Source organism: Sminthopsis crassicaudata, chromosome 4 (genome assembly GCF_048593235.1).
Source record: "Sminthopsis crassicaudata isolate SCR6 chromosome 4, ASM4859323v1, whole genome shotgun sequence".
In the NCBI taxonomy this organism is placed as follows: Eukaryota; Metazoa; Chordata; class Mammalia; order Dasyuromorphia; family Dasyuridae; genus Sminthopsis; species Sminthopsis crassicaudata.
Window position 1 is genome coordinate 224,096,809 of NC_133620.1, and position 14,685 is coordinate 224,111,493.

The 14,685-nt window shown below is 33.9% G+C and overlaps 1 protein-coding gene across 1 annotated transcript; it reads left to right on the plus strand.

The window, feature by feature from the left end:
- Window positions 1-1,517: 1,517 nt before the first annotated feature.
- GJB7 (gap junction protein beta 7) lies at window positions 1,518-14,469 on the plus strand. The gene is made up of 2 exons (XM_074310339.1): window positions 1,518-1,662; window positions 13,332-14,469. Exon 2 carries the CDS (start codon window positions 13,359-13,361, stop codon window positions 14,154-14,156), a length of 798 nt encoding a protein of 265 aa, XP_074166440.1. The 5' UTR covers window positions 1,518-1,662; window positions 13,332-13,358; the 3' UTR covers window positions 14,157-14,469.
- Window positions 14,470-14,685: the final 216 nt, after the last annotated feature.

Sequence of the window (14,685 nt, forward strand, 5' to 3'; positions counted from 1 at the left end):
CTGGTATTAGGGGCTAGGCTTTTCAGTCATTCTAGCTACTTCTGTCTAAATAATCTCTTTGTATTCTTTGTGGGAAAGAACTGCATCAAAAATTAGATTTTAAAATGCCTCCCTTGAACATGCTAATACTTGTAAATAATAAAATAAGTAAAATAGTCTCAACCAAGTGAATTCAGAGTTTTTGTGTATTGGAATATATGTATATAAGATGATACTACCTGCCTTGGAAACAGCTAATATGGAAAAAACTGGGGATTTAGCTGCAGGCCAAATATGAATTAATTAACATGCCAAAAAAAAGGAATAAAATTTTAATCTGAATTAGTAAGAGCATAACAGAGCAAGCAAAATAATATAGCCCATTATACCCTATAATGGCCAGAACACATCTGAAATTTTTTAGTTCTGGGTATCATATTTTAAGAAAAATTCATCAGATGGGTATTTTTTTTTAAATTTTGCTGTTTTATAGAATCAGTGAGTCTAAATCTGAAGATAAGGCAAATAAGGCTATCTTTAAATATCGAAAGATTTCCAGGAAATATTAGGATGTTCTTTGTTGCTCCATAGAGCAAAATTAAAGATAATATATACTAGTCCAAAGGAAAAAGTTAGGGAAAGAAAAGGTGAGAAAGCCATATAGTGCAGTAGAAAATATATAACTTGGAAGCATTAGACCTAAATTTGAATCTTAACTCTGTCACTTAGTACTTTTGTGACCCTGGGCAAGTAAGTTACTTTACCTCTTTGAGTAGAGCTTGAAATGATGTTTTTTCAACAATCAGATCTCTCATTTTGAAGTAATGAATTTACTATGCTCACTTCTAACTTTCAAGACCCAGTTCAGACCCATTTTTTTTTTTTTGCAAACTCGCAATCATGTAAGTCATTGAGTCATTCATTTGATCAAGAATCATGTTTTTCCTTGTGCTATCTCTTATATTGAGGTGCCCTGATATATAGAAACAATCTAAAATTTAAAATATACCTTAATGTTACAGATTTTATTTGGTCCTAGAGATAATAGCGAGTTTTTTGAATATGGGGTGACATGGTTAGTTTAATTTGAGATTTCATAGCAGCTGAGTTGAGGATGGACTGGAGTAGGGAAAGACTTGAGGCAGGGAGATCATCCAGAAAATTATTGCTATAGTTCAAGTATGAGGTATTAAAAACTTACACTAGGGTGGTGATGGTACTGGAAAGGAGGAGGCTGTATGAGAAGTATTGTGGAAGTAGAAATGATAAAACTTGCAAATTGACAGTTATGGGCAAATAAGCTTTTGATTATTTTAAAAGTGACACAGCACTGTTATGACTGCCTTAAGAAAGGGATAAAAACATAATTTATTTGGAAATAACACACATTCAATCAACTACATATGTATGGAGAGATTTAAAATATTGATTCCAATTTCATTTCCCCCTTAGCATGTGAACTTAACTCACACCATAGACATAGTATTATTGTAATTTATGAGTCAAAACAAATACTCAAGTTACATCTGTTTAGTTTATACTACCTTGGAAACCACTAGTTTTCATTTCCAGCTTTAAAGCCACAACTCCCTTTCAAGGAAATGACACAACCTGCTTATAATTTTTTAATGGACTGAGCTAATGCTGGGATCTCTCCTTAATCTCTCCATCTGTGCTGTGCAGGTAAACTAAGCTTAGTAAGATGTAGTTATTTTCTGGGGGAAAAACCTGTATTTGTATTAAATGAGGGATGTGGGAAAACAACTACCTCAGGGAAATAGTACCTCTGGAACTTTTGAGAGATGATAAACCTTAGCAAAATGAATGCACCTGCTATTCCTTGTTGTCCCTTCATTCTTAATGATTTTACTTAACAAACTGCCCTGGAGTAAGACTATTACTTTAGACTACCTGGTTGATATGAGTATTTTAATATGATCCACTAGAATTAGAATTCTTCACTGTTGCCTAGGCATATACATTCTTCTTATTGTTAATGGTACTTTATAGGAAAATTTTGGTATTTTTCAATGGCATTGTGTTGTGAGGACTGAAAGCTGTAATAATGCTTTTTCAAATAAGGATTCATCAAAAAGACTTCTTGTATCTTCAAAGGAAATCAGGTTTATCTGTGTGTACTGCTGGGGGAAAAGAGATAATGATTCAATTAATTTTCTTGCCTTTCCCATCAGAGCACAAATTTAGGGCTATTCCAACTCTAGTTCTGTGATCCTATAATCATAAATTTAATTACCATATTATAGATGAGGAAACTGAAGTAGAGGAAACTATGGTGAGGAGAGATTAGATGAAACTTCCAAGATTTGAAACTAGAAATCTGATAAGAGATGAAAGGAAATCATGTGGATAAAATTATTAGTATTAATAGAACTTTTCCTGAGTTGTCAAAAGAGTAATTCAAAGTTCATGTATCCCTTTATTATCTCTCAAGTCCCTCCAAATTTCAAACGGTATCCCCTTGCTTTTCTTAATTATAGTTTGCTGATAAGCAAGCATATCTTGAGGCCCCTGAATGTTAGAAGCTCTTTGTAACATATTTGCAACCTTGGAGAGAGAAAATTAAGACTAACAGCTATCTTTGTTTTTGAATTAACTTGTTCTTCACTACTTTTTTTTCCCCAGTAGTCCCATGCATATTAAGAGTCAAGAATTAACCCCCAACAAGCTTCATGATAGATCTTCCACAATGTCTTGAAACATGAAAGGATTTTGCTGAAGCAGACATTATATCCAGATATAGTATTTTTAAGACTTTAATGATCTCCACTATCCCCAACTGAATTAACACAAGAGAACCTTAGGATGATTATTGGAACCTAGGGCTTTAGAAACCATTTTGAGAGTTATAGGTGGAGATCTTTTAGGGTTCCTCCCACAATTTTATAAAGGCTGCTTGGGTTCCACTTATACCATTGCAAGTATCACCACCACCAGCCGTAGTTTCCCAGGCAAAGTTTATCCAGGAAATGAAAAATACAAGGTTGCAGATGACCCTGGTTATTTAATTTGTGACTTTTGGATTTTTGCTTTATTTTGACATTTAATGTATTATACAAATAAGATTTAGTTAAACCACTTGATTTACAAATTCATTAGGTTTTCTCCTCTTTTTTCTCTATCCTGTTTCCATGATCAGGTTCAATATTCTCATTCAGAAATTACTATATGAAAATATTCATATATATATATGTATATGTAAAACACCAAGAATATTATGGCTGAGGTATATATTAACAAAACTAAAGAGAAATTTGAGAAGAGCATGGCTCCCAAGAGCTGTTTTTTTTTTGTGGTTGACTGTTCTAAAATACACATGTTGAGATCTTTCAAAACAGAATTTACTTAAGGCTATTTTGTATTGGTTTAAAAAAACTTTTTTCAATAAACCTCTAATAATGGGTTTCATTTGAAAGATTTACTTCATTTAATATTCACATAAAGTGCATTTATGTTTCCACAAAAAATAAAGCTAGTATTGTTTCTGCAAAAACACAGGGAAGAGTGATTAGCTAAATAGAAATGAAGGGGAATTTTCTATCCACTAATATTACCATCTTTTCTGGCAATGGAGACTGTTTTTCTTCATATATTTACTTGTACTTTTTTTTAAAAATCAAGTTATTTCTCTCCAAACTGTTAAGAGTCCAGCATCCCTAACTACCTTGTATCTATTTGTATTTATTCCCTTTATATTTATCTTGACACATAACACACTTAATAAATGCTTATTGATTTAATGATTATTGCTAGCAATTGGGAGATTAAAAACCAAGAAAGTATTTCTTGAACCATCTCTCGTCTATAATAAGAACACTTCCCTCCAGAATTCTGGAATGTGGGAGACACAAGAGAAATGGAAAACAATATATTCCTCTTCTTCCTGAAGAACTCTTTGTAGGGTGGGAAGGTTACCTTGTATAAAAAGTTTCAAGAACAGTACAAACAATATCCTTGCCAAAATCTGATTACAATCACTCATCAATGCACATCTGTGCTTCTCAAAGGCAGGGCAGCAAAGTGTAACCTTTGGCATGTCCTCTCAAGCTGAAAAAGCTTGGAACATGGATCTAGTAATAAACTGTTATGTCTTTTGTGCAAGGTCCAACCTAGTTAAATTAAGACAAGATTACCAATCAGATTGATTTTAGGGTGATAAATTATTCATCCACAGGTACAGAGTGATAAGAGGTTGTGAGTTGTTATTAGTGGAGTTGCATCCAGGGCTATTTCCAGTCGCCCTGATCTACATCTGGCCATTAAATCCAGGTAGCTCTGGAGGGGAAAGTGTGGCAGGCAATCTTGCACCTCCCTCACTTAAATCCAATTCCCTTGCATGTCATAGCATCCCCTTCTTGACATCAAGATCCTCTTCGAGAAGGAAGGAAAACAACAATGCATGCTAACCAAATGCAGATTCTTGAAATGTTTTGTTTTGGAGACCAGGTTTTCCTCTCTTGGCCTAAATTTACTGAGGACACTTCTTGGAAAACATACAATTTACCAACAGATCCACATTCAAAGCTTTTTCACCAAGATGTTATATTACATTAGAAAAGCCTTCTAGTACCCAGGGTTACCTTGATGACATGATAGGGCATCAGTATAGAACTTTGGTAAAGTATTGTAAACACTATATAGAATAAATAAGAAAAATGTATAAATATAAAATAAACAACCTTAAAAGTTAATCTGACACATTTAAGGTTTTGAATAATTGCTATTTTATTATAGGTAATTATATACAAACAGTTCAGATAAATGAATTTAGTTCCTATATGGCTAGATAAATTATTTTTAAGGTCAGCTAGAAGCAAAAAGTGGAATTTTTCTGTGGCATAGTAGACAGAGTTCTGGGCCTGAATTCAGAAAGACTTGAGTTAAAATCTGTCCTTATATACTTACAAGCTGTGTGGTCCCAGGCATGTCCTTTAGCCTCTGCTTCTTCAGTTTCCTTTAGGTAAAATGGGAACAATAACACCTATATCCTAGGATTGTTTTAGGATCAAATGAGATATTTGCAAAGCTATTTGCAAACCATAACACCCCACTGAAATGAGAGTTAGTTTTATTAATATCAGTAAATAAGCATTTATTAAATACCTATTATATGCTAGATACCATGATAACTTTTGATAATATAAAAAAAGGCAAAGGACAGACCCTGCCTTCAATGATCTTAAAACCTATTGAAAATGTGAAAAGGAAGCTACATACAGGATAAATAGGAAATAATTACAGAGGAAAGTCACTGAAATTGAGAGGGCTTGGGCAAGGTGGAGGATGAGGGGTGGCACAAGCTAAGTGGTGCAATGGAGAGAGCACCAACTCTGGAGTCAGGAAGATCAGAGTTCAGCTTTGGTCTCAGACACTTATTAGCTCTGTGACCCTGGGCAAGGCACTTAACCGCAATTGCCTCTCCAAAAGATAGGATGGACCTTGGGAAGCCTCCCTATAGGAGGTGTGATTTTAGTTGGGTTTAAATGATGCCTTGGAGTTCAGTAGTTAGAGTGGAGAAGGGAGAGCATATTAGGAATGGGGGAATAGCCAGAGAGAATGTCCTGAGCTGAGAGATGGAATGTCTTGTTTGTGGAATAGCTAGGAGACCAATGTCACTGGATTGATGAGCATATTCATGGTGTGGAGTACAACCTGGAGGCAATAGGTAGTCATTGGAGTTTACTGACTGGGGGTGATATGACTGGAGGTGATATGACTGGATTTGTGCTCTTCTCTGTCCTCACAGGAAGAAAAATTGGTTGAAAAGCACCAAAATTGAAACTAGAGATTTAGCTTAGAAAAAAAAATTGATTCAGGTGGGAAAAGTGATTTACTACTGTGATAGTCTGTAGAATGAGGGAAGCCACTGATAGTCTCTGAAGATCTTTAAAAGAGGACAGACAATTATTAAGTTTTTGATGGCTTGGGTGATTCTGACTCACATGATTTCATCAGTTGTCTTGTATTTGGTTTTTTAAAAAAAATTATCATTTATCTATTATGGTATTAGTACTGTGATATATGCTAGATGAGATATAACATTTAGTTAAAATGTGGTTCTTGCCCTCATTGAATTCACAATCTATTAGGGGAATATAATACATTCTTAAACTTTAATGTCAATGGATTTTTGATGTCACTCTTCCAGTGGTACAAATTGCAGCCTATTTTTAGCAGTTCTATTGTTGTTCATGTGGAGAGACCATAGAAAGTCTAATCAATACACTTTCAAGTCTACGTATGTGTACTTCTTGAAGGACATATTGAAATTCCTTATACTTTAATTTCACAAACATTTATTGAGATTTTTCTCAAGGAGTTTAATTTCTTTTTTGGGAGGGAATAAAACATACACAGATGAAAACATATAAGCAATATATCAAATAAATAGAAAATAATTTCAGGCTAAAGTAGAATGATTGAGGAGAATTAGCTAACATCTCTTGTAGGAGGCAGTAATTGATGAGAGATTTGAAGGGAACTAATAGTTCCCAGAGCTGGAGATGAAGAGGGGAGTGGAGGTAGATAACCTGTGCAGAGAAAAAGGAATGGGGTATAAAATTCCAAATACAAGAAGCTAAAGATCTGAAATAGTACACAATTCTTACACAGGTAAGAAAGCAGATGTGAAAAGTGAAACAAAAGTAAAATCTATAAAACTTGGCAACTGTTTAGATATGGGGGTGATGAGTAAGAATATAACTTGAGAATAACTTTTGAGATTGTGAACTTGGTGATTTTCAGAATGGAGCCCACTAGCAAAAATAAAATAGTTGTGTTTACAGAGAAAGTAACAATGTTGAATAAGACATAATGAGTGTTTCCAAATATACAATACTAGGTCTGAAGAGGCCACTATTAACTGGAATAATAAAAAAAGGATTAATGGAAGCAATGTTTAGTTGTACATTAAAGTATAAGTAGGAATTCAGCAAAATTCAACAAGAAGAAATAACAAGAATACCATGCATTCCAGGCATAGATAATATTTTGAGCAAAAGTACAGAAGAGAAGAATTTAGGGCATGTTTGAGGGACAGTTATTTGTTCAGGTTGGTTTGAATGGAGTACATGGAGAGGAACACTATATGGCCATAAAAGATTGTGCAGAGCTTTGATGCTAGGCTAAGGTAATAAACAGGCTAGGCTAGGTAATAAACAGAAAGCTGTTTGTGGACCAAGGAGATCTGATTTCAAATTCTAGCTTTTAGCCATGTGATAATGGACAAGTCTCTTAATATCTCTTTAGCTACAGGTTCTTCATTTATAAAATGGGAAGTTATAATTATATGAACAACATTATAGATTTGTTGGAAGGAATGTACTTATATATCATAAAAGGTCATTTATATGTTAGTTAAAATTAAAATGTCCTTGGTAGACAAATAGGGATTCATTGAAAGATTTTGATTAGAAGAGGGGTATAACTAGATTAAAGCATGATCTGGCAGTGAAGAATAGGTTGGAGGAGGCAAAACAGAAAAAGTCTATTAGGCAGCTATTTTAATAGGTTTTTCTAATCCTATGATTCTAATCCTCATTCAATAGATACTGCTTCCCTATTATCTTGGGGGTTTGGAAAGGTAAGGGGAAAACAGTAGATATAATTCCTCTTTACTCTTCCCTAAAAGGCCTGATAAGATTCTTTCTACTGTTTTGTAATATGATACTGATTTCCTCTTACATTAACATGAACACAAGCCAAATGCCGTATGTCATGGTGAAACAATACTTGTTCTTTTTTTTTTTTTCTTTTTGGAAATTAATTTAAATTATTTATACAGATATTAATCTTTCTGCAAGACTTAAGATGCTTTTTTATTTCAAGGTATTTTGCTTATATGTTCTGATACCAAGAGCAATGAAGTGTTTACTCCTCTTTGAAAAGAACATTGTACATAATTTTCTTTATTCTCTGTAAAAGTATAGATTCTTCTTATATATCTATCTTGGGCATTAGGATCTAGACTTGTTACATTTAATCTCTCATAAAACAAAAGAAAAGCTATTGTGTGTTATTTGTGATGTTTTATGACAGGTGCTTTTTAGTTTAGGAGCCCAATTTTCTTAACCTTATATTGTCAGAAAATCGCTCCATCTTAAAACAAAGTACTATGCAATCTTATTGATTGGAAGGTTAAGGGAAGAAAAAAAAAACTAAATGTGATCACAAATTGCTCCATTCATGTTCTGAAATCATAGTGAGATTGATGGTCTTTGTCATGAGTTTCCCCCTTCATTTCCTATCTTCTACATGTCAAAATTTCTCTATATTCTCAATCACCTTTTTTTTTTTTGGCTCTGGTCTCAAATAAGAATGTGGCTAACTTCTGCCATTGACTCCATCCCTTCCAACAAAGATCATTCTCCATGGATCATTCTCTCTCAGCTATAAACTTTTCCTTTCTAGTGGTTCTTTTGGTAATACCTATAATAATACTCAGGTCTCTACTTTCTAAACAAAACAAAAGAAAAACAAAAACCAAAAAACTTTCCTTTGAACTTTTTCATCCTTTCAAACTATTATTGTATTTTCCCCCTATTTTTCATTGCCAAAATTATAAAAAAGAATTTTTTTTTAGAGTACTTCATTTTCCACCTACTTAGTCCTCTTCAGTCCCTCCTATCTAGTTTTCAAGCTTAGAGTTCTACTGAAACATCTCTCTCCAAGGTCATCACTTTTCAAATCCCATTTTTTTAAACATTTGTATTATTAATTTAATAAACATTAACTTATATGAACATTTCTCTATATGAAGAACAGGAAAGAGGTTTGCTTACAAAACCATGAAATTGTTTCAGTTTTTTAAAACATTTAACAGTAGTAACAAAATTGCTTTTGTGTTGCTTGTATGTCTTCTCTCCCATTAAAATGAAACTTAAGGATAGGGAGTATATTTTTGTCTTTCATTGTAAAACTAAGCATTGTGCATAGCACATAGTAGATGTTTAAGAAGTGTGGTTGATTTTATATTATGTGATGTCTATTATAGATCTATTATATATATCTATATAGATTTATCACAAATCATCACATTTTTGTCATTTGTAACTCTATATCAAATCTTAAATATGACTACTTCTCTACTCAAATGGTCATCATCTGTGTTCAGATCTTTATCTCATCTTGTCTAGATTATCAGGTAGTACAGTGACTAGGGCACTGAAGCTAGAATCAAGAAGACCTGAGTCCATATCTGGTCTCAGACACTAGCTGTGTGTGATCCTGGGCAAGTCATTTAGTCTTTGCCTCATCTTCTATAACTCTATATAAAATGTATGTAAAGGGGGCATCAAAATGATGTGGTTTAAGATTCCTTTCTAATTCCCAACCCCCATTGGATCTGAGCTAACTTGGGCTGTCCTAGTCCCTACCTGCTCAGGTTTCCCCAACCCCCACAAACAGCTTCCTCTTTATCTAAAAACCCATTGAATTCTATTCAAATTCTAACCCTGGCTGAAACCAGCCAGGAGCCAATCTGGGACTCCACTCACAGGTCCCTTTCAAGATTACCAAAAGCCGCCCCCCCCAATAATAAAAAGAGGGAAACTGGAGCCCACTCTTTGCAGGAGCCCCAAACATAGCATATACAGGCTATGCCAAGGGTTCCTGTCTGCCCAGTGCCAGCTCTGGCCCTGGCGTCTACCTTTAAACCTTACTTCCAAACCCCAAAATAAACCTTTTATTAATCTAGGTTTTCGGGTCTGTAAATTCCTTTACAGGGGACTCTTGTAATGCTACTAGACCTCATTTAACTCTGTATCCTTGCGTCGAATCCAAAGGGGTTGCAGGGGAGCTCTAATTGACCTATACCCCAAACCTGCCACTAGACCTCAATTAACCTTAATTTCATCTAGGCACCCCTTACGTAATTCTCAGCAATAACAGCATCAACTTCCTAGAATTACTGAATATCAAGTGGAATAATATTTGCAGAGCATTTTAGCATAGTGCTAGATACATAGTAGGCACTGAATAAAATTTTCCTTCCTTCTTTTCTTCTGTGGCCTCTTAGTTAATCTTGACTTATCTCTTCCTGCACCAATTCATTCTAAAGTGAAATTACTTTGAAATCCTTAAGTGCAAATCTGAATGTCACTTCCCCAATCAATAAACCAGCTACTTTCAATTATTTCTAGGAATAAACAAACTTCTGTTTATGCTTTGGGCTTTCAAAATTCTTTATAACTTGACTCCTGTAAGTCTTTCTAGTCTTATTTTACATTATTCTCCTTACTGCAGTCTATAGTATAGTCAAACTAGTTCTCTTATTTGTTCCTCAATATGATACTCCATAATTTCTATGACTTTACACTGATAATTTCCCATGCCTAAAATGCACTTTCTTTTCATCTCTGTCTCACAGAATCCTTCACTTCCTTCAAGATGTAAATCAAACACCATTACCTTTCTGGTCTTTCCAATGGCCAGTGTCTCACTTTCCTAACTACCTTGTATTTATACCTATTAACTACTTGATGGAGAGCATACAGAGAGTTCCAGTTAAGGAAAGTGGATGGCATTATGTTAATTGCAAAAAGAACTAAAATACCACAGAGCCTCCTGAAATAGATCTGAATTCACTCAAGTAGTTTGGCTTCTCCATTAATGTAGGAAAGACTAAATGCATAAACAAATGTCTACCATTCAGATTTCAAAATGCAAATGAATGGCTATCTTATGTAACTTGTTTAGAAAGCTCCCTATATTGTCTGGGACAGACAATACATATGGACAACAGTGATCCAGATGGAAAAGAATTAAAAAAGACAGAGAGAGAGGACAGAGTTGTATAACTTTCTGGAAATTGTGAAGCATTGATATTAATCCTGAGCAAAGATCCAGCTTTTCAGTACAAATATTTTACTGGTACTGATAATGTGTAGTAGCTCCTGGAATATCACTGTCTCCAAAGAACCAAAAGTGAGCATCATGCAAAGAACAATGGAAAAGTGAAAGATTAATGTAAGCAAATTGCAACATACAACTGAGGAACTCATCACACATACACACATATATGTGTACATGTCTAGACATACACATATTGTCTCACTGTGTCATCTCCAGTACAAAATAAACTCCTTGTGAATGAAGGTCATTTCATTTTTTTGTCTTGGTCTCTTTAGCATTTATCACACTTCCTGGCATATAGTATTTGCTTTATAATTATTTGTTATTGTGGGCATTGTGTAAATTGCTCTAGTCCATATTCTACTGATTTTCCTCAGTCCTTAGCTTCTTGACCATTCTGGAGCACCAACACTCTTGGCCACTCTCCTCTTAATGCATTGTTCTGATTCTAACTAAGGTTTCTTATTATTTTTTTGTCTCAATATCTTTCTCCTCTGATATTTTTCAGTCTCAACTAGATTTTTATCCTGCCCCCTAACTATGAATATTCTTTAAAGAATCCCTCTGTTCTTAAAGAAGGAAAGGGTCTCATGTGCAAAAAAAGTTTGTGGCAGTCCTTTTTATAGTGGCTAGAAACTGGAATTATTTTACGTTCCTCCATCATATACTCTATGTTTCACTCAAAATGTACTATTAGATACATCTAAACTAATTTCATGTCTTCTAAACTAAATTTATCATGTTTTACTTCCATGTCTTCCCATAGAGTGTGTCTCCATACACTTTCTCTTCATTTATATCTTTTGAATCCTTACCTTTGTTTAAATCCTTTTCTATGAAAATATGCCTTAGAGAAAATTGGTAAAGTTCTTTAGAATCCCTGTGTCAAAAAGAAGGTTGTAGGGCAAGAGATGGAATTAGACCAAAAATAAAATGTAGTACAAAAAGATGGTTGTATGTAGATTATATAGTTAACTGAAGAGAAACACTACATAGCCAGGGAGGGAATTATACATGGTCTCAGAGGTGGCAGTGATAGAATAGGCCAACTTAGTAGTTATAGGGATGTAAGCCAGCAGTAGTGGAGTACCAGTAGAATGAAAGAGGAGTTCTGGATCAAACAAAAATTGAAGCCAAGGAACAGCAAGAGATTGAGGCATGATATAAAAGAACAAAGCTGAACCTTGCTTGTGACTAGTCATTTAAGTAGTGTCAACTCAATAGGTCTTTTGAGAGGGCCTTAAAAGTAGTACTAATTTATGAGAACCATATATAATTCCCTGGAGAAGGTAGGAAGAGAAAAGAATCTTCAATTTTTTTCTTTTATGGGTCAAGAGTTCTATAGTCAATCTAGCACTTTGATGACAAGTCACAGATTACATACCAAGGTAAAACCTACTCCATAAATACTTTCTTGATCACCCTTAGCTTAAAGAGTTCTTCTCCTTATCAAATTTTTCCACAACAGCTCATCTTAGTTTCTACTTTGTCCAATCAAATTCTTAGCATCATTATATCTATGTAAGATTAGAAATTATTTGAGAGGGAGGGAGGGAATACTGGGTGTTTTTTACCTTTCTATCCATAGTGGGTGCTAAATAAAATTTTTTTGAATTTATTATTAGTTTGTGGAATTTAGTTGTTCTAAATAGTGTTAAAGACAAAAGTATGACATCAATGCCTATAGAAACTTGTTATCTTTCACAACTATAAATTGTACTACTAGTTCTAGCTAAATATGCATATACTGTTTTTGATTATAGTTGTACAGTAAGAGGAATAATAGTGAGATTAGAATAGAATGTCAGGTGAAAGTATGGGAATGAATCTAGGTAATTATATCAATATCAAATAGGAAAAAATACTTAAAATATATGTGTTTAACTTTATTATTTTGCATTTTCCAGCTGCTAAAATATTCACAACAAATTTATGGTACAAATTATTATATTGATAGACATGAAAATTCATGTAAGTACATTTTAAAATGTAAGATACCATGCCAATTTCTAAGTAATACCTAGTTTTAAATACTCAAAATGATTTTTAAAATAACTCTACAATTCTTAATACTGTCAAGCCTCTTTATGGCTTCTGAGCAACCAGACCAATAAAGTACATACAAATCTGAGGTTAACAATCTGTAATTATCAGGTAATTAGGATCACTTTAATGTCTATTAAATTCCTTTCTTTAGGCAGTAGTTGGGATAGGATTTTTGCTTATTGTTGATACAAGGGTAAAAATAAACCTTGAAATAAACCAATCAACAAAATTCAAATGAATAAGTAAGGTTATATTGGCACTAATATTGGCTCATCTGCGATATTCTTGGATGCAATTACTTTCTAAAAGTTTGATAAAAATGAATAATCTCTCCACCTCTGAAGGACAATAAATAAAAGTAGGATTTTCTTCCTCATATTTGTCCTTTATGAAAGGGGAGAAAAAATGTATTTTAATGAATTTGTTTTCTTTCACAGAAATCTTGCCTTTCTTGATCAAACACCATGAATTGGATGTTCCTCAGAGACTTACTAAGTGGAGTAAATAAATATTCAACTGGAATTGGTCAAATCTGGCTAACTGTTATATTCATATTTCGCTTGCTGGTCTACATGGTAGCTGCAGAACATGTTTGGAAAGATGAAGAGAAGGAGTTTCAATGCAACATTAGGCAGCCCGGTTGTGAAAATGTCTGTTTTGACTACTTCTTCCCTATATCCCAGATTAGATTTTGGGCTTTACAGCTGATCATGGTCTCTATTCCTTCTCTTCTTGTTGCTTTGCATGTGGCCTACCGTGAGACCCGAGAAAAAAGACACAAGAAAAAATTTTACATTAGTCCAGATAGTATGGATGGGGGCCTGTGGTACACTTATATCATCAGTCTTGTTTTCAAAATTGGATTTGAAATTGGCTTTTTGGTTTTGTTTTACAAGTTGTATAATGGATTTAGAATACCTCATCTTGTGAAATGTGATGTAAAGCCTTGCCCCAATACTGTGGATTGCTTCATCTCCAAGCCCACTGAGAAAAAAATCTTCCTTTATTTCTTGCTAGTCACATCATGTCTATGCATTGTGTTGAATATTGTTGAACTAGGGTATTTGGTATTTAAAAGTTCTATGAAGTGCTGTCTTCAACGATATGCTCAAAATTTCAAATCCTTAGATTGTAAATGTCATAACTTTGATTTTGTCACATGCAATGAGATTAATGTCCCTAACCTGCTCCAGAAACACAATTTTCACTGTTCTAGAAGCATTCCTCAAAAACTTGAAAGAAGTGGTTTGCAAGAGAATTAAAAAATAATAATATGCAGGATGCTTTCATAAGCAGGATTTAAATTGACAACCCAGAGTAATTTACATTAGATGCTTTTATTTTGTGACATGAGAAAAAAAAGGATATGTAAAGTGTATCTTCAATTGTAAACACAATTGGATTGCTGTTTTTGTTTATTCTTATTTATCCATATGTAAGTAATACTTGATTTTTTTCCTAAATAATCTGAAGTAATTGAAGGCAAATGTAATATATTCTTAGTTTCAAATTTTGGTGTTTTAATGATAGTTATCATGTCTTACAACACTTTATATATTAGTAATTAAAAATTGTGAAGCATTATTTTCTGTAGCCTTTTTTCTTTTTGGGTGGGGGGCTATGTCCTTTATTCTCTCTTCCACTAGTACTAGCCCTCTGAGATTACTTCCTATTATGGTGAATGAATACACACACACACACACACACACACACACACACACACACACACACACACACACACACACACACACACACCCCTTGTGTGTATCTAGTTATTTATGTCCTTTCTTT